Raw genomic sequence first — 22,045 nt, forward strand, 5'->3', positions numbered from 1 at the left:
AATTTTGTCCACAAACCTGAGACATGGATCCCTCTATCACCCTCCTGTCCGGCAGGTCAGGAGTCTTGCACATGTCCTGTCCAGGTTGGTCCTGTCTGGGGATTTCGTGAATGGAGCGCCCCCTCTCTTTGATGGTGTTAACTCCTTCGTAGGGCTTGCCTTTGCCGATGGCCTCTTCGAATGTTCGGATAGGCGGGCTTTCTGTTTTTATCAGCTTCCCGTATTTCACCGCATCCTCATACACGTCAGCAGTAGTTCTCGGTGTCCCTAAAAGAAAAATGGATAAATAAATAAAAATTACTCCAGCCTTGCTTTGTTTTTGACACAGCAAACTACAAATGTGGAAAGCTTTCCAGGCATCCACCTTGCATAATGGATCCAGGGATCAGCGCTCTTTCCTTGGAGTCGCCAGGATGCCCTTCTCTAGGTAAAGCCCTACTGATCAGACCTGGAATGAAAGAAAATATCACTCATGAAACAAAAAATACAAACCAGGACACACACTATTAATACCCCTTACACTTTCTTACATTACAGCCATGAGCCTCAGTGTATTTTACTGGGATTTTATGTCCTGTACTAGTACTACGTAGTGCATCATATAAGTGGAAGCCATCCTGTCTAGCATTTGTTCCAGTTTGATTTGACAGTCTTTCTTTTCTATTTTATGAGAATTAAAATATCCGTTTTATGTGACCACTTTGTCTTCATTTGTCTTATTTTTGTGCAGCACTTTGGGCAAACTTACTCTTTTTTTTGGGGTGGGGGAGAATTGCTTTATACATAAACTGGATTTGGGAAAGGTCTGACCTGGAGAGATTTCGGACATGTTCCCCTGAGTGGTGGGTCTGTGCAGATCATTTGTTTCACTTTTTATGGATAACAGATTAAAGGGGTCTGAAAGCCACAATTTATAGAATTTAATTTGCAATGTTTTAAAAAGACATTCATAATTTTCCTTTCAAGTTGCCATTATGTGCTATCTTGTGTTTGTCTGTCACATGAAATCCCAATGAAATGCCTTGAAGTTTGCGGTTGCAACACGACAAATTGTGTTTTTCCAAAGTGAAGTGGTAAAGTCGGTGACACACGAAGAGTACCCTCGAATGGAGCGCCCTCCCTGCCATGGTGTGCTCTTCCCATGGGACTCTCCATCATGTCATGGGTGCGTTTCAGGTCATGACCTGTTCTGGGGCTTCTGGTGTTTTCCCTGGGATTCTTTAAACCTATTGGAAACAAAGAAATCCAGCTTTAAAGCTTGCAGGTAATAGGCACTTCAACAGTAATAAATCTACATACCATCATAGGAGATGATATGGCCACTTTTGCCTTCATAAATGACTTTAGCTAGCTGCTCCCCCCGGGCTTTATCTGGGCTGCCCAGGTCCTCTGTAGCCAGCTTTGTGATTGTGCCCTTCAGGAGGTCAGCAGCTATGCTAGGCTGGGACAGAGCGGGAGTGCCCTGTGTCGTTGACAGCAAAACAAAGTTACTTCAATGGATACCAACACACACAGTGGAACCAATAAAGTGTAAATAATTTGTTTAATAATTGATTACCTGAGTGATGGATCCTCTGAAAGCCAGGCCTTCACCAACCTTTGCCGGGTTGCCTCTGCCGTCCTGGATGGAGGACACCACAGCTCCTGCTGGGCGGGACAGAAGAAGAGTTCAAGTGGAAAATTTAACAAGTCATATGACATCTGATGACAGACGCAGAACAAGTACTCAAACTATGATGGAAGAATATTTCCACCATATGAAAACAGGGTTCCTATGTCCCTATTTTTCCCAGATTTGATTGCTTCTGCCACACTTTTTAAAACTTTCCGAACATCTGGGAAGAAAATATAAACCTATCTACTCGAACATCAGCCGGGTCTTACTGTCTACAGATTCTACCAATCATGAAACTGGGTAATGCTAAATTTGGTATCCGATTTTTGAAGTGCGATTGAAGGGACTTTTTTGTTTTTGTCATCTTGACTAATTTGGATCCATTTGATCCAAGTTAGTTGGATCAAATGGAATCTGGTTACCATTTGAACCAGATTCACCTAATGCAAAAAACAAACAAAAAAAAAAACACAGATCCAGTTCAACCTGAATTCAAAGTTTCCTCACTTATTGTTTTATGCTGTTTAAATCCGTCTGATAAAAAATAGGTGTAATTTTTGTACAGTTGTAGATTAATTACTGCTGTGAGTAAGCTGCCTTTCAGCAAATAGCCCTTTTTTTTAGTCTTTATAGTCAAGTTAACGATTAATCGATTATCAAACCGATTGACGATTATGTTAATCATCGATTCATCACAATTAATTTTTAAAACATAATCTCATCTGAGTCTGATGTTAGTTTGAAGAGATAATCTTGTGATTTTTTGGTTTCAATGTTGGTGTGTTTGTGTAGTCATGTGCCAAACGTTGGACCTACCGGGCTTGTTGGGGTCCATCTGCCGTGGCAGCCCCAGAGAGATGGATCCTCCAGAGCTCTTCGTCCCCTCTGGCCCGTAGATGGCATGAGAGGGCAAATATGTGCCAGGAGTTCCCTGGATAAGAAACAGGACAAACAGTTCATCTCGTGTTCAGGTCACTGCGGCTAACAGAATAATAAAGTGGTGTCAAGTGATACCGATCATCTTTTAACTCCTGATGCACTGATTATGTTACGCTGTCGACTACCTCATGTGGTGAAAAACCAACCGAGGACGCTAATACAACAAGGATATTGTATTAGTGGAGCATCAATTACGGTTCTAATCATAAGTAGAACAAATGCGCAAATAAAATTGGATTTGAAAAGGACGAGTGGGTCGCGCTGAGGTAAACAAACCCAGATTTTCCAATTTAAACGGAACCGTCCATGTGAAACCTGTTAGAGAATTAGATTTTAACATGAAGACGGAGAATATCAGCAACTTGGAGAGACCCGGGTGTCTTACCTGGGAGATGGAGCCGCCCTGGATGAAGGAGGGCTTGTCTGTGGGCTTGTTAGTTGGAATGAGAGGAGGAGGAGAAGGAATGTTGGGAGGTCGACTGTGCCTGTTGAACGGCAGACGGACTCCGTCGTTCATGCTCTGGACCAGCTGGGTGGGGTTGGGGTGGAGGACTGGAAGGGAAATGACACAAAAGACGACAAACTCTGATTAATGACTGATTAGAGAATTTTTATGGTGTTCATCACAGAGCTGGGCGATGTTGCATAAAAACTAAGTCTTTTGTCATACCAGGTTTGATTTTAAACGCTTTGTTTTTCTCACTTTCTTTTCTAGAAATTAGTTTAGAAATGACAGAAAACATTTTCAAAAACTCACTTATGTGAGTTGTGTAACGGAGTATTAGGATGATGCTATGAGATTTTTTGTTTAATTACGAGAATAAAGTCATAATATTTGCAAAATAAAACACGCAATTTTACCAGAAGAACATCTTAAAATTACAAGAAAAAAGTTTGGTTAATTAATCTTTTGTTATTTTTTGTGGGGGAGTTCGGAATGCTTGTAATTTTATTCTAATTTAATTTAAATTGAAAAATACTTTAATTGATCCAAAATGAAAATTAAATGTTACAACTAATCTCGTAATTAAAAAATATGTTGTCGTAGAGTTGATCTGAATTCAAGTTCCAAATAAACAGAAGCTCTAAACAGGTTTGTCAAACAAGATGGCCACCAAGATGGCGTGCTGACATCAGTTAACTATGAAAACCCAAAAAGTGCAACGGTGAAAAAGTTCCAGATTCTCCAAAAAATTAAAACTTCAAAACAAAAAAAATTAATAATCAATTAATCACCCAGTTCTGGTTTGTAAACATTTCTCATTGCAATATTCCATACTCTTCTAGACTTAATATTAAGGAGTTGTTTTTACTTGTTTTTAAAACTACACAAGTTTCTACAGCGGATGGACAAAACGAACAGAACTATTTACGGATGGAAGGGAAAACAGATAAATGGTTAAATAGATTGACAGACTGATAAAAGAAAAACCAGATTAATAAATCAAACTTCATACTTGTCCACCCTACAAGGGAAATTCTATAAGTCTTTCTCAGCATCTTAGCTCCAAAAGCCCTCATTTCCCCTCAAAGCCTTCTGATAGCACTCTTGAGTGGTGAGGTAAGCCTTGACGTTTAATGGCCTCTCTTCAGACAGAGGTAACTTTGGCCCATGCTCCCTGTCTCCTTTAATGTACCACGGGAAAGTGGAGCAGACAGAATAGTTCATAACAAACCACAGATCCACAGCAGCGCAGACCGAGCGGCCTCGCTGCAGGGGAGAGCACCTCATGTTCTGCTCTCTGCAAAATAAAAAATGCAAACGGCTGGAAGAGTTCCTCTGATGGTCACAGACATTATAATCCTGTCAGTTCAAAAGGGGACGAATGAGAAAACAAGTCCCTCTATAACAGATTTATAAAGCCCTGCTCCAGGGAGACGGTTCGTAACCAACAGGCTGTCAGCGGCTGCAGAGAGAACATCATGACAAACAGACACAAAATCGAGAGAAATCGGAATATTGACACAGAAAAGCCTAAATCACATTGGATTTATTCTGACCCCAATTCATGAGTCAAAGACTTAGTGGTAAAATTATTTTTGTACCATTGCCAGGAATAGATTTTAACTTATTTTCATTAATGCAAGAAGTTATTTCTGATTGGAGATCCCACCGGCATCTATACTGACAGGATCATAAAAAAAACACTAACAAAAATATTTAAGAAAAACGGCAGTTTTAATTTTAATTTTATCAAAGCCAGACTGCGAATAAGGCTGCAAATAATGATGATTTTAGTAATAGATCATTCTATTATTACTCTATTATTTTGACGATTTATCAAGTAATGGTATTTTTAAAATTAGGTAACTTCTGCAGACTTTTATCTTACCATTTAAGCTTAATTTACATTATAAATACATTAAAAAATATGCATAAAATCATTTGATTCATTTTTAAAATAGAAAATAAATATTTCATAGACTAAAATGCAATAACAGCATTCTTTTAGTAGACTCTTAATCAATTGCGGCAAAGGATGCTTCTGCAGCTTACTTCTAATGTCAACATGAGAAACGCTCAGCCCTTTCTGCAGAGTTGGCATCAATACAATGTAGAGCTAATCTGTTGATTAATTTTTGGGCAAACCGTTTAATAACTGGGCAGTAGATTTTTCCTAATAGAATTTCAACCAGGTGAAGCTAAAAATGTGTACAAGGAATACAAAGCTGTATTCCTAGTACAGTTTTGGCCTAATTACTTCTCTGAATGTGTTGCTCTTTCAGCAAATGACCTTTGAGTCTAAACTAGTTGACCATTATTTCAATAATTGATTAATCACAATTAATCCGATTAATTGTGTCAGCCCTGGTTAGTTATGAAAAGCCATTGTTGGCACTGCAGCAATAAAATGCTTCTCATCATTGCTGACCAGCTTTATGCATGTTTCCGTCTTTGCAGATGAACTCAAAAGTCTTTGAGCTTGGAAAACCTCCATACCATCACCTTAATCTTTAACTCCCTTAGGATTCTCCACCAGATTCTGTTTGGGGAACTCCAACTTCACCATTTCTAGCCAGAGAAAATAGGCTGATAAACTTATAATATTACTTTAGACCTAAATCTGCGTGGACTATGAATACCTTTAGACTCTATAAGGCTTGTTGTGGTTAAGCTTGGTAATTGGCGCAAACTTCAGATTGGTGAAGCTCTAATTATTTTAATTTCAATCAACAAAATGTTATTTTCCTTCTAGCAAGTTCGACTCTTTTGGTGAAACATTTATGTTTAATTCTTAGCTAGTGCAACTAAAGCAGCTCTTACTTTACACTGTCTTAGTCACAACAGATTTCATAGAGCTAAACCACACATATTCATGCGGCAATGAAAGAATAACCTTCACACGTCATTTGGATCTCAGAGGTGACCAGTGCTGCCAGGAGGACAATTTAACTATTCATCTTAAAGTGAAACATAAGCAAAGACTACATACAAAACCCTACAGAATAAAGTCATGAATGGAGTCATTATCCCTGCCAGAGACGGTAAATATGTTCATGTTCCCAGTTAAACGAAGTTCAAATGCATCTTGTATAGAGTTTATTAAATAGAGGAAATTCAAGAAGACTTGTTTAGAGCACAGGAGGTCAGACTTCTTCCAATGGTGGCCACAAATGTCATGTTTTCTCATTTTGCTAAAACAATTCTACAGTAAAAACTAAATATGCAATATTTAAAAAAAAAAAAACGTTTTGGAGGCACTAAACATAAAGTTTACGTGATATCATTTTCTTATTTAAAAATGAAACTGGATTGTTTATTTGAATCTTTAAATGTATTTCTAATTTTGTGTAAAAAAGGCTTAAGTGGTTAACTGAAAAAAATTAATTACCAGAATAATCTATTACTAAAATACTTGTTAGCTGCAGTCCCAAACAACAGATTAATAAGTTTAGAGAAAGTGGAATCTAAAGGCCTCAAACACCTTGTAGCAGAAATGAAAAGACAAAACAGCAGGCAGGCAGACAGAAACAGAATCGACCAGCAAAATAAGGTGAAGATGTGCGATTCTTTTACCTGGAAGCTCTCAGAAAGAGGAGGAAACGAGGACACGGGGGTCAGGTTAAAGTAAAGCCTCGCTCAGCCCCACAGGGAGAGTCTCTCATTAGAGAGACTAATGGCCATAATGCTGACCCAGAACGGATGGACCTGTGTAAATAACCCCACTCTCCCACCTGGACACACACCTGCTAAAACGTCTGTGCCATGTAGCTGTCAAAGCTCGGCGGCTCACCGACTGCTCCGCTCCTCGCAGCACTTTGGCTTCGGGGTGCTAAAAGCTTTTCAGAGTCAAGCACATGATGTCACGGCTCTCTCGCACTCCGTGACTAAACCACGTCTGACCACCCAGGAGAACAAAGCCTTCCGCTCCCAACCGGAGTCACATCAGGAGGATCGCCGCCACAGACTCCAGATCGGTTTAGTCATGTTGTAAACAGGATCTGGTAAATTCTCTCTGCTGACATGCATGACGGCAGAACCTGCTGCCCCTCTGGGGTTCCAACAATATTTCCAAGGCAAATGTCCATGATTAAGTTGATTCGATTAACAACATTAAAAATAGCAGATTACTATTAATTTACAAAAAATGTTTCTACAGAAATCAGGCTTTAAATACAGGATCTGCAAATGGTGGATAAAAAGGACAAGAGATGACTGATAGAATAAGTCCAAACATAGAGAGATGATGGGACAACGACTGACAGAAGGTGGACGAATGAATGTAAGGGCAAACTGTTGAAATGATAGATAGATGAGAGAACAGATTATTGGAAGAAGATAAACAGGACATAAACATATAGATGCAATCAGGAATAATTTTCCATGTTTTGTTTTTCCACACCAATCCAGACCGCACAGAAACCCTGTTTGTCTCCTAGGAGACTCCACAACAACAATCAGGCCTTCAGCAACACAACAGGTGCACAGCAACTAAAGACCAGCTCTTCTCGTACCGTCTCTGTCCAGTACAGAAGGGCTGCGAGTGTTGAAGCGGGGTCTCCGCTCCAGGTCGCCCTGATCCTGCCGCTGCTTCTCCTCCTGGTGAGCCGAATCATGCGCTGCTTTGATCTGGTGCTGCAGCATGGTTAAACCGCTGATGGGAATGCCGCCAGGACCGTACGAACCAGGCACCTGGATTAATGCAGCAGGAGAAATCGATTCAGGACACAACACAGAAGAAAAATGGACACAGATACATTAAGTAATTGAAAGTACGGGGTTAATGCATGTTTCACCAACTCAAATTTGATACTGTCATGAATAAAATTTAAGACTTATATCACAACAGTGATGTACAAAAGAAATAAAAAAAGCTTGAGCTTCTCAGATAATAAAAATGGCATAAGGTCATTTAGTTAGCTAAGTGGCTAAAAAGAGAGCCATACGCTAGCTGCTAATGGCTTGTTAGATAGCAAGGAGATAACAAGCAAAGCTATCAAACATTAGCAGCTTCTTACTGGTAGACCTCTATCGCCTTGAGTCACAGAGCGCAGGGACTGAAGATGTCAATTCACATTTAGAAAATATCCCATGAGATATTTACGGACTTGACTGCCATAGTCAAGCTACTGCCATCATGAAATATAAGACCTGCAAGTAACTTTTCTAAGGCCAACTTACATGTTCTCTAGTGAACGTAAGAAATATTAAGGCCTTAATTTTAAACAAATTCATTTACGTTAACTTTTTAAACAAAGGTTTAATAAACCATTTCTTCATCTCAAACAGTTGAATTGGACCACCTCATTCGCTGAGGACTGGGTACATCTAGTTCAAAAATGAGAGAGTTGACAGAAGTGAAGTTTCCCCTGCGTTACAGCTGCCTTCATCTTTGCCAGTGTAAATAAATCAAGCTGAAACTAACCATAGGAGGGATGGCAGCTGCCCTGTGCTGCAGCTGCTGGATGTTGAGCTGGGCTTGCTTGGGCGAGGGCATGAACACTGTTCCCGGAGGGCTGAGCAACGATGGTTTTTCCATGGGGTATATTCTGCAGAAATAGCCAAATAAAATAGGTAATTGTGTTACAGAGCAGTTATATTGCAAGTATAAAGATGTTTCGGAGGCTCACCTCTGCCGATCAGGCTCGGCCTCCACGTCTTCATCAGCACTGCAGGTGGCGCTCGAGTCATTGTCCGAGTGGAGCTCCCTCTGCCGTTCGCCCAGCTCTCCCTTTTCGCCCTTCTCCTTGATCTCGGGCTCCACCTTGACTTGAACCTCCCCGGTCTTCATGTCCACATCCTGAGGTTCGGTTTTGGGATGCACGGGGCCATGGAAGGAAGAAAGCTTGACTTTTTCTTCCTGGGATCCGCTCTCGCTCTCTGGGCTCTTCTCTTCCTTGACGCGAAGCTCCCCATATGAAGGCTCTACAGACTTTCCATTGCTGGCTTGACCTTTGTCCTGGTCTGCACCTGGAGCTTCGCCTGCCGTGCTCTCCGGTCTCTTTGAGTCGACTGATTTTGAGGAGTCGTGCTGAGAGGGTGAAGGTGCGCTCTCTGTATCAGAGCTGTTATCACCAACTAAGGGAAAAGAAGAATATGTCAAGGATTTGGGTAAAGGCTTCAAATGTTACAGATAAATAACATAAACCCTTTTTATACTTTCACAAACCAAACACAAACCATCAAAATACACAACACATCAAACGAGATGAAACATGCAGATCCGCCTGCCATTATCAGCTTGCATGTTCTCCACTGCTGCAGCTGTTGCCATAGTGATATCAGTAGATGAATTAAAGTTAGAGTTCCAGCTTAGCTCAATATCCTAGTGTTTACAAGAACACTTTCACATTCCTATGTCCTATGTCTGCTCTTGACAGTTGTTTGTTTCTCACACTGTATATGGATCTCTACACCCTTAATAGCATCAAGCCTTTAATAATAATAACAAGTAGAAGAATACACAAAGCATCGAATGGGTTTACAATCAAAGTGAGTCAGTGGTGAAGTCAAACATTGTCTAGTTAAATGGCAGTAAATTTACATGTAAAAAAAAACTAGCTAGAAAGGGTATACACGCAGCTAGTTAGCGGTAGCCTCAACTTCCTGAGATCACAGAATTAAGTAAAACTTTCATGTGACAGTCATGGACAGATTTGCAACGATGTGGGCCCCTATGCTGGAGCTTGTTTTGGTAACCCATGCACCGAAAAAATTTTTTGCTAACGCAAATTGCACACCAATAACAGGTAGTTTAATGCATAATTGTGTATTAACTGATGATACCAACTGATGGAGGTTTAATACATCCCTTGGTCAATAACTACATGTTATTCCCCAAAAAAACCCAATTATTATACATTCATTATTTTCAAATACTTCAGTTTTGTTTATATTCATAAAAATTCCCAAAATATTATTACTTTAAACAGACTGAACTCAAGCTGGGTAACCCAAAAACAGGAACTGGAAATGTAGCCAAAACCAAATGTGTGTGCACATGTGCAGCTTTTATTCCAACTGCCCTTGGACTTGGACCTCTGATAAACAGGAAGGAAAGAGTGTGGGAACATAAATGTGTGCGTGTGTGTGTGAAACAGAACACACGCTTCTTCTGTCTGACCTTCACTGTCATCTGCATTGTCCTCGTCATCATCAGGTGATGCCGTGGCTTGGCCTTCCCCTTGAGACGTATCAGCGCGAGCTCTGCGAGTATCCTGGGAAACAGACCGAGATTACCACCTTGCATACACATGTTGCACGCTCCCGAGACAGCAGACCTTGACAGGAAGCAGAAAGCTGGAAGTTTACCTTCTTGTGCTGCTGGAGCAGGTTGTCCAGGTTGTGGCGCCTCTTGTAATTGAAATAGAAGTTCTTGCACTGCGCCTCGCTTTTGGTGCCCACCATTTTGGCGATGGCTGTCCAGTTTCTGCCATGTTCAACGAGCCCTGGGACAGAAAGCACAAGGACGATTTGAAATGTGGTTCATACAGTCTGATGCGGTGTGAAAAACGCAACAATATGCTCTATATTAGTGACGTTATGATCCGTTCTCAAGTATCAAGGCACTTCTTTTTCTTGGAGTAAACTCGACTCCCAATGCCGGTTGGTCTACTGTAGTTACAATTTGAATGGAAAATTTATTTTTTTAAATCTACTATGTTTAAAAAGCAGGAAAATAGCTGTGTCTGCACACAGTTAACTGGAAACGTACTAAAATATATGACTAACAAGTCGCCTAAAAACAGAGAGCAAACATGCTAATGTTAGCCTAACACTTTAGCAAACTGCTACACATAAAAACAAGTTAAGAGTTTACAGGATCTACAGGGTGGGCCATAAGTTTCCATACATAGGAAAATGTGAAATGTATATTTCTTTTATATTTCAGATACCCAAGAAGATGCGTTAAACAAAAGAGCAAAGAATTGAAATTATATGGCTGGACCGGGAAGCACTCGCATGGTTGCACGAAACTTTAACAGAAAACATGGAACGAACATCACACACGACACTGTGGCAAAACTTATTTGTAAGTTTAAGAAAACTGGAAATGTTGCAGATCAACCTCGAAGTGGTCCAAGACGTGCAGCAAAAATAAAAACGGTTGTCCAATGTAAAATGTTTATTTTTTCTATGTATGGAAACTTATGGCCCACCCTGTGTACATATATCCAGTCATATATTTAGAAACAGAAGTTGTTAAGCTATTATCCATATTGTTAAGCATATCCATGGTATTAAGTTTATGGCTGTATCTGACTGGGACACCGTTTCAATCATTTTAAATGACTCATATCGGTAAAGTAAAGTTTTTTTTCTTATCTGAAATTTTCTTTACTATCTTTTTATGCTATTTAATTTAAACGCAACTGTAAAAACCTCAATGATGTTTTGTTACACCAAAACTCTGAAAGCCAGACCTAAAATAAGTATAAAAATCCTATCATTCTGTCAGTCGACTCAGTATCTAATCAGCTCTGAGCTCGACAAACTTTAGAAACTGCTCAGCAAGCTGCAGTGAACTTGGCAGATGGCCATTTACCTTTGACATTAGGGTGTCTCTCTTTGAAAATCTGTAACCCATGGTGACCAGCTCTCCCTGCCAGCCCTACTTAGATGAAAGATGCTGGCAGCTTAACAAATTATCACAAAACACCAAAACTGTTCCAATTAGATGATGGAATGAGGGCATTGTCAAGAGACTAGTGAATGCTACCTAAAACATATATGCACCAACGTCCTTTAAGATTATCTATGGCTAACAGCGATGTAATTAGGACTTGTGTATACGGATATTTTAGCAATCGAGTAATCTATTGGTTACTCTTACGATTAACTGAGTAATCAGGATAAAAAAAATAAAGTAAAACATTGGTAAATCTAACATAAGAGCAGTATTACTATCGCATATCAACATCAATCCAATTTTTCACAGTTGAGCTTCCCTAACAATAACTTTTTTGTAGTTTAGAAAATTAATTTGTAACAATAAAAGCTCACTTTCCAAGTTAACCCGAAGAAAAGTTATACAACAATCTGAAATTATATTAAATTCAATAATAAAGAGGCAGGCTCGACAAATACGCTTATAAAAAATGTCTATACTCCAGCTGTTTGTTTATGCATTCATCTTCAGTCAATTTAATAGATGAACTCTCACCTTGCCGTGTCATTTATAGCGTTTGTGTTTATGTTAGCGACGGGACTTGACACCTTCGTTCGTCACACACAGACACATCTACCAGCTATGTGCCGCCACGATGAGCTCCGCCACACATTTGTTGAGACTGAGATGATATGAAATAAATTTTCCGGTTCATCCGTAAAGCTACACATCTAATGCGCAGCCGCCCGCAGTGTTCAGTCTATCCGCTCACCTGTATAAATACACCTGCAGCGCTCTTCCCCACTGTTCGCTCTGAACCGCCACCAGGCAGCAGCTCCAGGAGGAGAAAAGCTGCCGTACTCCAGGCATTGCGCCAGTCATTTTAAGGCTGTTTATTGGTCCCCCGAAAAACGACAAAGACCCAGACACGATCATCAAATCAATCAAATCTTCCCAGGCCGAACTTGAAAACCAGACGCTATGCTGCTAACACTTAGCTTTCGTCAACAACTCAGGCGGAAGTGAAAGCGCTGTACAACGCAAGTATTAACCCGGCCGGAACACGATGTGCTAAATAATAAAATATAATTTAACGAAGCTTCGAGGCAGATAAATTTTCCTAGAGGAATTTTAATAATCGAGGGACTCGAATCACTCGAGGAATCGTTTCAGCCTTAGATGTAATGTACGCAATCTTCAGGAAACATTCAAATACTTGATGTTTCTTTCACAAAATGTCCTGCATGTCTAAATATTACTATTCTCTTCAACAAGGCAGCTTTTTTCATGTTAAAGAGATTTTGTCTTGAAACTGGTAGCTCAGCCTGATCACCAATTATAATAATCCCACTGACGGTAGAAAAAGGTAACTGACAGAAAACCCTTTGTTCAATAATAAGCATCACCAAAACATTTGTGATATTTTCCAATAAAACAGACACGAGTTACAAGATAATCACTGGGGAATCCTTTTCATCAACTTTTGCAACATGGTCTGAAATTGTGAAATAGCCCCAAAATGTTTTACTTTTTAATAAAAATTCTGAATTAATTTTGCAGAGTTGTTTTTTTAACCCACTATAAACCAAAACTGTGGATGTAAATGTCTGACTTCTGCAGAAAAGTGATTTGAAAATCATTCTAGGTCCAAAACACAAACAATATCCTCACATATTTTAGGTTAGTTTTCAATTATTCAGGCCTAGAAAAACGTCTGTCTATCCTCAGCAATACAAACAGGATATGGGGCACTCTTCTTTGAAAACGTTTCATGCAAAGGTGCACACATGTCTGCTTTTGAGTAAGAATCACTGAAAGTTTGTGGTCCTGTTCACTCTCAAATTAAAATAAAAGCAAAAAAAATGTGCTCGCTAAAGGATGAATATGTAGATGTAACTAATGTGTTCAATTTTTAGTTGTAAGAAATCTGCCACAGACAAAAACAAGTGCACATTTCTATCCACTGCCTATCCTGGTCTACAACATTTCTTAAACTGCGGTCCGCACAAAATCACTCCAAGAGTTGTTTTTATATGAAACAACACAAGGTAAAATATCTTATCCTGCATTACTACGCCTCACAGATGAGTACGTTCTCTAACCAAGAGAGGAAACTGATTTTCTGAGCAGCCATGTGTGGAGGCTTAAAAACCATTTCTGAACCAGGCCTTGCCATGTGACTGGCTACACTAATCCAGCAGACAGATCTGAATGCCTGAGAAGATATAAAGCAAGATGCATTTTTGCAAAAGGGGGCAAAAAAATATCTATCGAGCCAAGAACGTTTTAATTAATCTGCATTAATCCCTTTATTCACTCCCAGCCTAAAAGCCACTAGGATTTAGAAATTCAATTCAATTCAAAAATACTTTAATCCCAGAGGGAAATTAAATAATAATAATTAACAACAATAATAAATAATTAATAGAAATCTGCTTTAAGTACCAAGAAGAAGAGTTCATACGATTTTCCCACAGTAAAAATCAAGCGTTTTCAACATGTTTTCAAACGACACAAATGAACTAAAAAAAATACAGTTTCAGTTCAACATTATATAACATTATTTATTACTGTTAACACTGTTTTGTCATAGTATTCTAGACAAGACATTAGAATTAGAAAGACAATGCAAACTAAAGTACAGCAGAATTTTAGGTTTTGGGTTGTCTCCCTCACACAGTTTATAAGCCTGACTGGTTTGAGAAAGTTACAAAAAAAATCTCAATAAAAGAATTCATGGCCAGTTTTCTGTGGTTTAGCAAATAGACATAATTTTGGAAATCCTAACCGACCTTAAAAAAAAAAAGTTTGTTGTGATTTAACTTCACGCATTGAGGAAAAAATGGGCATGTGTCTTTTTATAATCTTGAAATATCTGGTTTCAACTGTAAATGACGCCTACCAAATTTTAAGCAAGCGTTAGATTGCGCTTTCTTACAAAACTGTGCAGTTTGAATATCAAATACTTTCGAGGACTTTATACAGAAATTAAGCACCTTTCACACCTTGTACATGCTTGCAAACCCTGAAGAAAGTGAAGGGTAAAGTGAAGAAGGAGAATATTTAACTGAAATGTGACCCAAAAATGATTATAATAGTGCAGTCTCACATTAACTACCCAGATACTCGCAAGGTAAAAGTAACTGTTAGTTGATCTAAATGTACTGCTCTGTAGCTCCTTCAATGATTGATCACTTCTGAGAAGCGAGTGAAGCAAAAAAGCTAAGGAGGAAGAAAAGAAAAAAAAAATCCTGATAAAAAATAAAGTGCATGCAAGAAACAGATAGGTTGATGAAATATCTATTATTCATAAGAACTACCGAGTTGACCATAAACAGCAGAAGACCTGCCGCCGAGTGAGCGGCTGCAGAAGGGAAGGGATAGTAGAGAAAGGGGAGAAATGAATCAAACATTACCTTTTTTGGCAACCTCCATCTCCTCCTCGGTCCAGCGAGAAGTTTCTCCGCTTTCACCAGCGCCAGCTAAATCACAAAAGGACAAGATGCAGATCCATTAGCACTCCCGGAGAGGAGGAGGGGGAAAAAAAAAACCGACAGAAAGTGAAAGAGTGAGGGAGATGAACAGACAGCGAGAGAGAAAAAGAGAGAGAGACTGTCTTCTCTTCAGCCACCTTCTTCTCATGGCCACTAATCTAATAATCTGTTTACATTCAGGACTGCTGAGACCTGCTCCCTCACTTACTCGCCTCCTTTCACCCTCCCACTCCCTCTCTCTCTCGTCCTCTCTGATCCACAAGGGAGGGGAGGGGCCGCCCTGGTCAGCTGACACAGCGTCAGACACCGGAGGAACCGAGAGCTGCCGGCCTTCCTCTTTGGGAAATGGCCTTGGATGGAGACGAACGGGCAAATCGAGCCGTCGGGACCCGAACCCTCCCACCGCTCTGACTGTGACGCCGTGTGTTCGACACACACTCCTCCTTTGCTCTCCTTGGCTGCGCAGTTCAAGCTAAAATTCACAGAAGTGGACGGTGAGAGCGGAGGGGAACAAGGGAACTCTAGCCCGCTCTATTCCAGGGCGCCCCAATGAGGACGTATAAACATTTGGACCAAAATAGCTGCAGATGTCCCCTTGAGATTAGGAATAGGTCAGCAGTCCCATCACCCACCCATTCGCACCACCTTGTGAATGAAGACGAGTGCAATGTAAATACAGACCATCAACATAAACTCACGCCACCGTCGTTCCCCCCCCCACCACTGAATCGGCAGCTTGTTTAACTTGCCTGGCAAGCCCTCAACTAGGCAACACTGACCCACAGCTACACTGTAAAACCAAGGCAACATAGTTCTAAGAAATAGAAAAGGTTACAACAGAGCGAGCAAATACAGTCTGTTGCATCATAAATATCTCCCTGAAATCTTCTTCAGATTTTGTCACGTTCTGAATACTTATTTGAAATCAATTACGTAGGGGATTTTGTTGCGACAGACCAACAAAAACAGGCACCCATTTGTATTGCAAGGACGAAATATTTTGTATAACTTTCTATTTTTTGGAATTAAGGCTGCTAGTAAGATTTTTATATCTATAGGAAGAACATTTTCTTTGTTCTTCTGTGCAAAAGAGCTTAAACTCAAGTCAGAAAGAGGAGAAACTAGGAACATAAATGTTTAAGTTTTGCCTATTAATTATTAATTGGCTTTAGATCTGGACTTCAGCCGGCGACTGCAGAGTCATTTGAGTATTTCTGCTGATGACTTGTGCTAGAAATTGGAGGTGTGCAGAGAGAAAAGGAGTTGTTAAAGTACAGTCCCCTGAGGTACTCCTGGGCTGCTGACTTCCTGTTTGGACACAATCCTTCAGTCTCATAAACTGCGCTGTGTCTGTCAGGAAGTCATTGATCCAGGCGATTGCTGAGGCCTCCACCTGTATCTTCTGGAGTTTCTGCTTTGTATGAGCCCCTCATGGTCAAAGAAGCTCTGCTATGTTAGTTCTGATTTGTTCTTTTTGCAGACTTTGGTACCAATTGTGTTCTTTGCTTGAGACACTGCATGTTGACAATTATTCCCTCTGATTATGAATGCTGTGCATCTGGAAGGGTTTTCGCTTTCAATTTTATTACTTTCGGACAGTTGCTATGATCTGCAACCATAGCAACAAAGTTTTCTTTTTGAATCTGGGAAATGCTGATTAGCATCTCAAATAATACCTGAACTACAACCTCAAATAACAGAGGAGTTGGAAAGAAGATTCCATAGATGTGTACATCGAAGGAAAAAGTTCAATCTCACCCATCAACCTTCACCATCTTTAAACATACAGAGATTTAAAGAGGAGCAGCAAAAGGAAATTAGTTGTATTTACAGTGTTAACAACATAATAGTGTCATCCAAGACATGTTATTATGGAACATTGTCTGGAAATTTAACTGTCAGCATGTTGTGATAAACACAGAAGTCTTCAGTCAGAGGCCTCTTCAGATTCATTGTAAGACTGACTGCTACTGCAGATCCTCCCTGCCCACAGCGTTGGTGGCATAAGTTGCAACAACATTTAATTTCCCTTTGATGAAAATAAAAATATTTCTGAATCAAACTTCCTCAAACTTGTTGCAGCATTTAACTATCTTTCCATTTTCCTAGCTTCACACCATGATGCTGCCACCACTGTTTCACGATGGTGATTGTATGCTAACAGAGTTGGGCAGTGTTAGTCACACAGTGATAAGACTATTTTCTTCCACATGTTTTCTGTCTTCTCCATGGCTCGTAGAATGTGGAATCGCTAAGCTAAAACGATTAATATTCAGATCATGCATCATGCAAAATAAACCTAATTAGTAAAAGAATCCAACAGAGTGCAGTGGGAGCTGGAGGCACAAATGTTTTTGTTTTTTTAGCGGGTAAAGTGAGAGTTTTCACCTTTATTAGCATCTGCTGCTACCGGAGTGAGGGATTTTGCGGGCTCCTTCATTCCCTTCTGCGCTTGATCAGATTTAGGGAGCTGTGGAGGATCTGGCAGGGCGGGCTCAGAGGCGGGAGGAGGCGTGTCCTCGGCTGCGACGGATGCAGCCTCATTGGCCATGGAGCGTGTGGTGATCCTTCTATTGCGGCGGCCCTGGCTGTTGGCAGTCTTCCTGCCACGCGGCGTGTTTTGCTCCTTTCCGTCCTCGTCCTCCCCACCGTCACACTTGTCTTTGTCCTTGCCAATCTCCCTGTGGTTTTTGGACAGGGGGATAAACACAGCTTTTAGCTGCTGCAGCAGCAAATATCTATACCCTGATGACGAAGAAATAACAGGCTCTTCTTGTAGTCTGCTTTTTTCGCCGCTTACTGAATACAAGAAAAGCATATTAAAACTTTTCGATAGCAAACCCTAAACAGATCCATCAACAAGTCAGACATCTGCTGGCTTGTTAGAACATATCATGGATGTTATATAGGGAACATTTTTTTATTTTTTGTCGTCACTCAACAAGTTAGATTGAGAGTTCCTCTACTTTATTTTTTAGACTCATATAAATGGAAATTATCTAGCTTGATTTCAGTGACAAACTGAAGGCTGAAGTGAAATGCGGAGTTTTTCCATTTAAAAAGATGGAAGGAAATAGCTGATCAGTGACACACTAGATTATTTCTTCACTGAAAATGATTTAGAACAATTTAAGTCAAGGTAAGAGAAGAACGGTAGTACCTAACAAAGCTGTCTGACATTACAACCACACCTGAACTGACTCTGAGATGAGCCAGGCTGAAGAAAAGCAAAGCATTACCTTGCACCTGGTCGCTATGGTTTGATTTAAATGAATGGTGATGTAAAGTGAGCAATTGTCAGTATGGATGCGTGATTGTTGACGTTTGTGATTTTTTAAGATATTGTTATTGGTCCGATAAGTAAAACTGGACCAATATTTAATTCCATCTTGTTTCTGGAAAGGGGAGGGATAGTGAAGCGGCGCAGCAATATGGGGAGTTCAACTGCAGCAGAAAAGCAACGTCAGCAATGTGGTTGTTTTTTCAGTGTCGAAAGACTAGAAAAATATATCCAATATCAGTAAATATTGATCATAACAACAATATTAATATTGGCCCAAATTTTCATATTGGTGCATCCCCAAATTTCAGCTTAAAAAAAATTCAATACAATGCTTTTCTTTTGTAGTGAATGCACTGCACCTGATCAGATATCAGATATTGCTAATTGCAACACCCTTTCAGTGTGGAGGGTGGAAAAGTTTGCTATTTCTAAGAGAGGAAAAGTTTGCTATTTCAGTATTAGTGATGCAGCTTAAAATGTAGCAGAAGCACAGATAGGGGGAACCTTTAACTATGGCAGCTAAAGAAACATCAGTCATCTTATTCAACTCACCGAGAATCCTCCTTTTCATCTTTCTCTTCCTCGTCCTTCTTTTCCTCGTCCTCTTTTCTCTCAGACTTCTCAGCTTTGTCCTCTTCGTTCTTGTCTTCCGACTTCTCTTCTTGTGAGGGACGTGTTATTTGCTGCAGACAAAAAATACATATTTGGGGGGGAAATTGAGTCTGGGGGAAAAATATATATTTTAAAAACATTTTAAATATCCAAAGTGAACAAACAACAAAAAAAAATGGACATGAAAGTCTCTGCAAACAAAATTGACCTTCAAGAAAGAGACTAGTTGAAACCAAAGAACCAGACTGAAGCTTTTTTCATCCAGTCTTAGGTAGAAAAAGGGAGAGACACAAAACACATTCATGTAAATGGAAATTATCGAGCTTGATTTCATTTATGGTGAGATTAATTGATTTACTGATTGTTGCGACAGGCTTGTGCCAGTTACATCAAGGATTTTGTGATGGTTTTTAACTTTGACTTTGCTTCAGAAGACCCAACAAAGTAACGATGTGCAATACTTAAATACCTTTAAGATGCAAGATGCAGAACTATACAAAGATGCTTGTTTTTAAAATGTATAGTACGTTTTAGAAAATCCGTCAAAAATGGAAAAAGGATTGACACTTATAATGATTTTGAATTTGACACAGGTAATAAAACCCTGGCTTCATGTCAAACAAAACTTTACTTCCCTTGTCATTTTAGTTTCACCATCTATAAAGTGATAAACGGATACATAGTGTATGAATTTCACCAACTGGGCTGATGGAGTGACTGAGGACATAACAACATTCCTGACCATCAGTGCTGGCGCGGTACACCACAGAATGCTTCCTCCTGACTGTTTCATGAAAGCGCTGTGCTGGAACAAGTTGGGGTATGCCAAGCCAAACATCCCATGCTGGTACCAGATGGGGCCAAGGAATGTGCTTCACTCAACGGTTGGGGCAAAAAGATATGAAATGAGGTAAAGAGAGAAGATAGATAGGGGTAACGTTTTTTTTGGAAGAGGTACAAAAAGGGGGGGGAAAAGCATCAGGGATGATCCCACCCATCTAAAACATGATTACACGAGTTAACTCAGCTATGTCATCAATAATGATAAACCAAGAATCCGGCTATCCACTTAAATCAGACACATTTCTGCTTAACTGACTCTGCTTAATGATGAGCAGCTATTCAGAAACTAAACCAATCCATTCATTTTCCCAATCGATGAAATGTACAATGTTAGAGCAACTGGGTCACAAAACCAACACTTTTCGGTGGAGGCTCTAAGACTCAAGGATTGTTAATTTCACCATCAGTGATGTGTTTAAAATCAAGTTAGAGGGAGAACATAGTTGTAGGAAGCTACTTAAAAAGAAACAATGCTTGAAAAAATGTCTGCATTTCATTGAAGCTCTGAGGAAACAAGAGGGAGAAAAACTTTGAAGAGATAACAGAAAGATTGGATATATTACAGTCTCTCGAAGGTGTTGCAATGCTTTTTTTTGTTGTTTTTTATTTTATTTTATTTTATTGTTGCAGTCTAAAATTACAGATTTTACAGCCTTTATCAGAAAAAAAAGTTGCAGTAATGGCTGCAAAATTTTTTAAGCTTAATTTTTACCAAAATATTTGAAATTGCTGCACCTAATCTTCCTTTTCCTTCTCTTTTTCTCATCAAGGTGTAATACCTCTTTAACTGAGAAGACCTTCTGCTAGTCTCTTTTCCAATATCTCCTCCCTGATTATTTTCTCTTCCTATTGTGATAAAAATATTTTTTTAATATGCAGAAAGCAACAGTGGGTACAACTTCTGCATAGAAATTAAAGACGAGTTGGCTTATTCTCTGCAACCTCTTTCAGTGATAGACCATGGTATATTTTGACCATAAGCCCGTCTGAGCTACATTTTAATGAACAAAAACAACATTAAAATCCAACTAGCAGAGTGTACTGTTGTTAGGTAAATTGGAATTGGTTAGAAGATGTTAAATGAATGTTTGATTCAGGTACAGGCTGATTTTAAAGAGTTTGCTCCTGTTTGTTTGGGTCAGCTGCTTTAAAAACAAGGTGCTGCAAATAATTTTGCTCCTAAGACCACTTGCACAATTTGTGTTTAGCTGACTAGAAACAACAGCAACCCACTACTTCCTGCTAATGTGACAGCTTCTTTAATTTTTTCCATGTTATAAATATGTTACTAGATCCGGCGTAGTCAGACAGTTGTTGCATAATGTAGAGGAAAAGCTTCGGGCTGCTCAGTGAACCACGCAGGTTAAGATGTTGCTATATTAAAAGAGAACTCTGCATGTCTGAGGGCGGCAGGTCTCTAGCTGCCTCGTGATGCAGTAAATTCTGCAGTGTCTTTGATTTATTCAATAATGAGAAGCAACACGCAGCCTTAATAGTAGTTACCAATTCACTGAGTTCTTGTGCAGTCCAACATTGCACTTTGTCTGCTGCAGCAAAAGCTACATTTATTTTTGGTTCTATTCGCTACGACGTGGCTGACTGTCGAGCGGAACTGGCCAAGTGAGAAAACGCGGAACTAATGCCGTCGCAATACGTTATTAATCAACTAATCAATAAATGAAACTTGAAAATGGTCTCAAAATAACAATAGTTTATCACAATAATTACCGCACTAATTACCGCAATAACTACCAAGATAATTTATCATACAACAAAATTTGTTATTGTGACAGGCCTATAGGGAACACTGTATGCTGGGGGTCAGGACGACAAGGCGATTGGTTGGATGCTCACCATGGAAACACAGTGCAGACTTGCGGACAAACATTATTGCTGACCAAAGAGTTACATTAACTTTTTAAGAAACTCTCCTTAAACATATAATGACAAATATCTATCCTACTAAACATATATTTTTACAAAAAACACTTCCTAACAAATTTGGTATTACCGAGTGATTTACGGAGAGAATTTCTCTCTATTTTTTATCTACAGCTTTTAAAGTATATTAACTCTTACGTTGCACACGACCAAAAAAATTCCTCAGGTTACTCCTCACCTATGACCCATCCTGAATGTGGTAAGATTACATTTCTCATATTATCTTTTCTTTTTATATCACCAAGAGGTTCAGTCGGGTTCATGGGGG

The 22,045-nt window shown here is 39.6% G+C and overlaps 1 protein-coding gene across 8 annotated transcripts in view; it reads right to left on the reverse strand.

Annotated features, from left to right (window-relative positions):
* The window catches only part of ncor1 (nuclear receptor corepressor 1), an 82,021-nt gene that overhangs the window by 17,684 nt on the left and 42,292 nt on the right, over positions 1-22,045 (reverse strand). For 7 of the 8 annotated variants that reach the window (XR_002753516.1, XM_023342861.1, XM_023342860.1 and 4 more), the window contains 15 exons: positions 18,934-19,064; positions 17,487-17,779; positions 15,021-15,086; positions 10,308-10,444; positions 10,120-10,213; positions 8,627-9,074; positions 8,422-8,545; positions 7,511-7,688; positions 2,940-3,106; positions 2,432-2,546; positions 1,559-1,647; positions 1,300-1,462; positions 1,101-1,226; positions 365-448; positions 17-267 (listed from right to left, as the gene is read on the reverse strand). Coding sequence is in view for 7 of the 8 variants with exons in the window: in XM_023342861.1 (XP_023198629.1) it covers positions 17-267; positions 365-448; positions 1,101-1,226; positions 1,300-1,462; positions 1,559-1,647; positions 2,432-2,546; positions 2,940-3,106; positions 7,511-7,688; positions 8,422-8,545; positions 8,627-9,074; positions 10,120-10,213; positions 10,308-10,444; positions 15,021-15,086; positions 17,487-17,779; positions 18,934-19,064 (2,466 nt within the window). In the remaining variant the exon portion in view is untranslated. The remainder of the gene's footprint in view (positions 1-16; positions 268-364; positions 449-1,100; positions 1,227-1,299; positions 1,463-1,558; positions 1,648-2,431; positions 2,547-2,939; positions 3,107-7,510; positions 7,689-8,421; positions 8,546-8,626; positions 9,075-10,119; positions 10,214-10,307; positions 10,445-15,020; positions 15,087-17,486; positions 17,780-18,933; positions 19,065-22,045) is intronic. The other variant, XM_023342857.1, reaches the window with a different exon arrangement.

This window comes from Xiphophorus maculatus, chromosome 11 (assembly GCF_002775205.1).
Source record: "Xiphophorus maculatus strain JP 163 A chromosome 11, X_maculatus-5.0-male, whole genome shotgun sequence".
Classification (NCBI taxonomy): domain Eukaryota; kingdom Metazoa; phylum Chordata; class Actinopteri; order Cyprinodontiformes; family Poeciliidae; genus Xiphophorus; species Xiphophorus maculatus.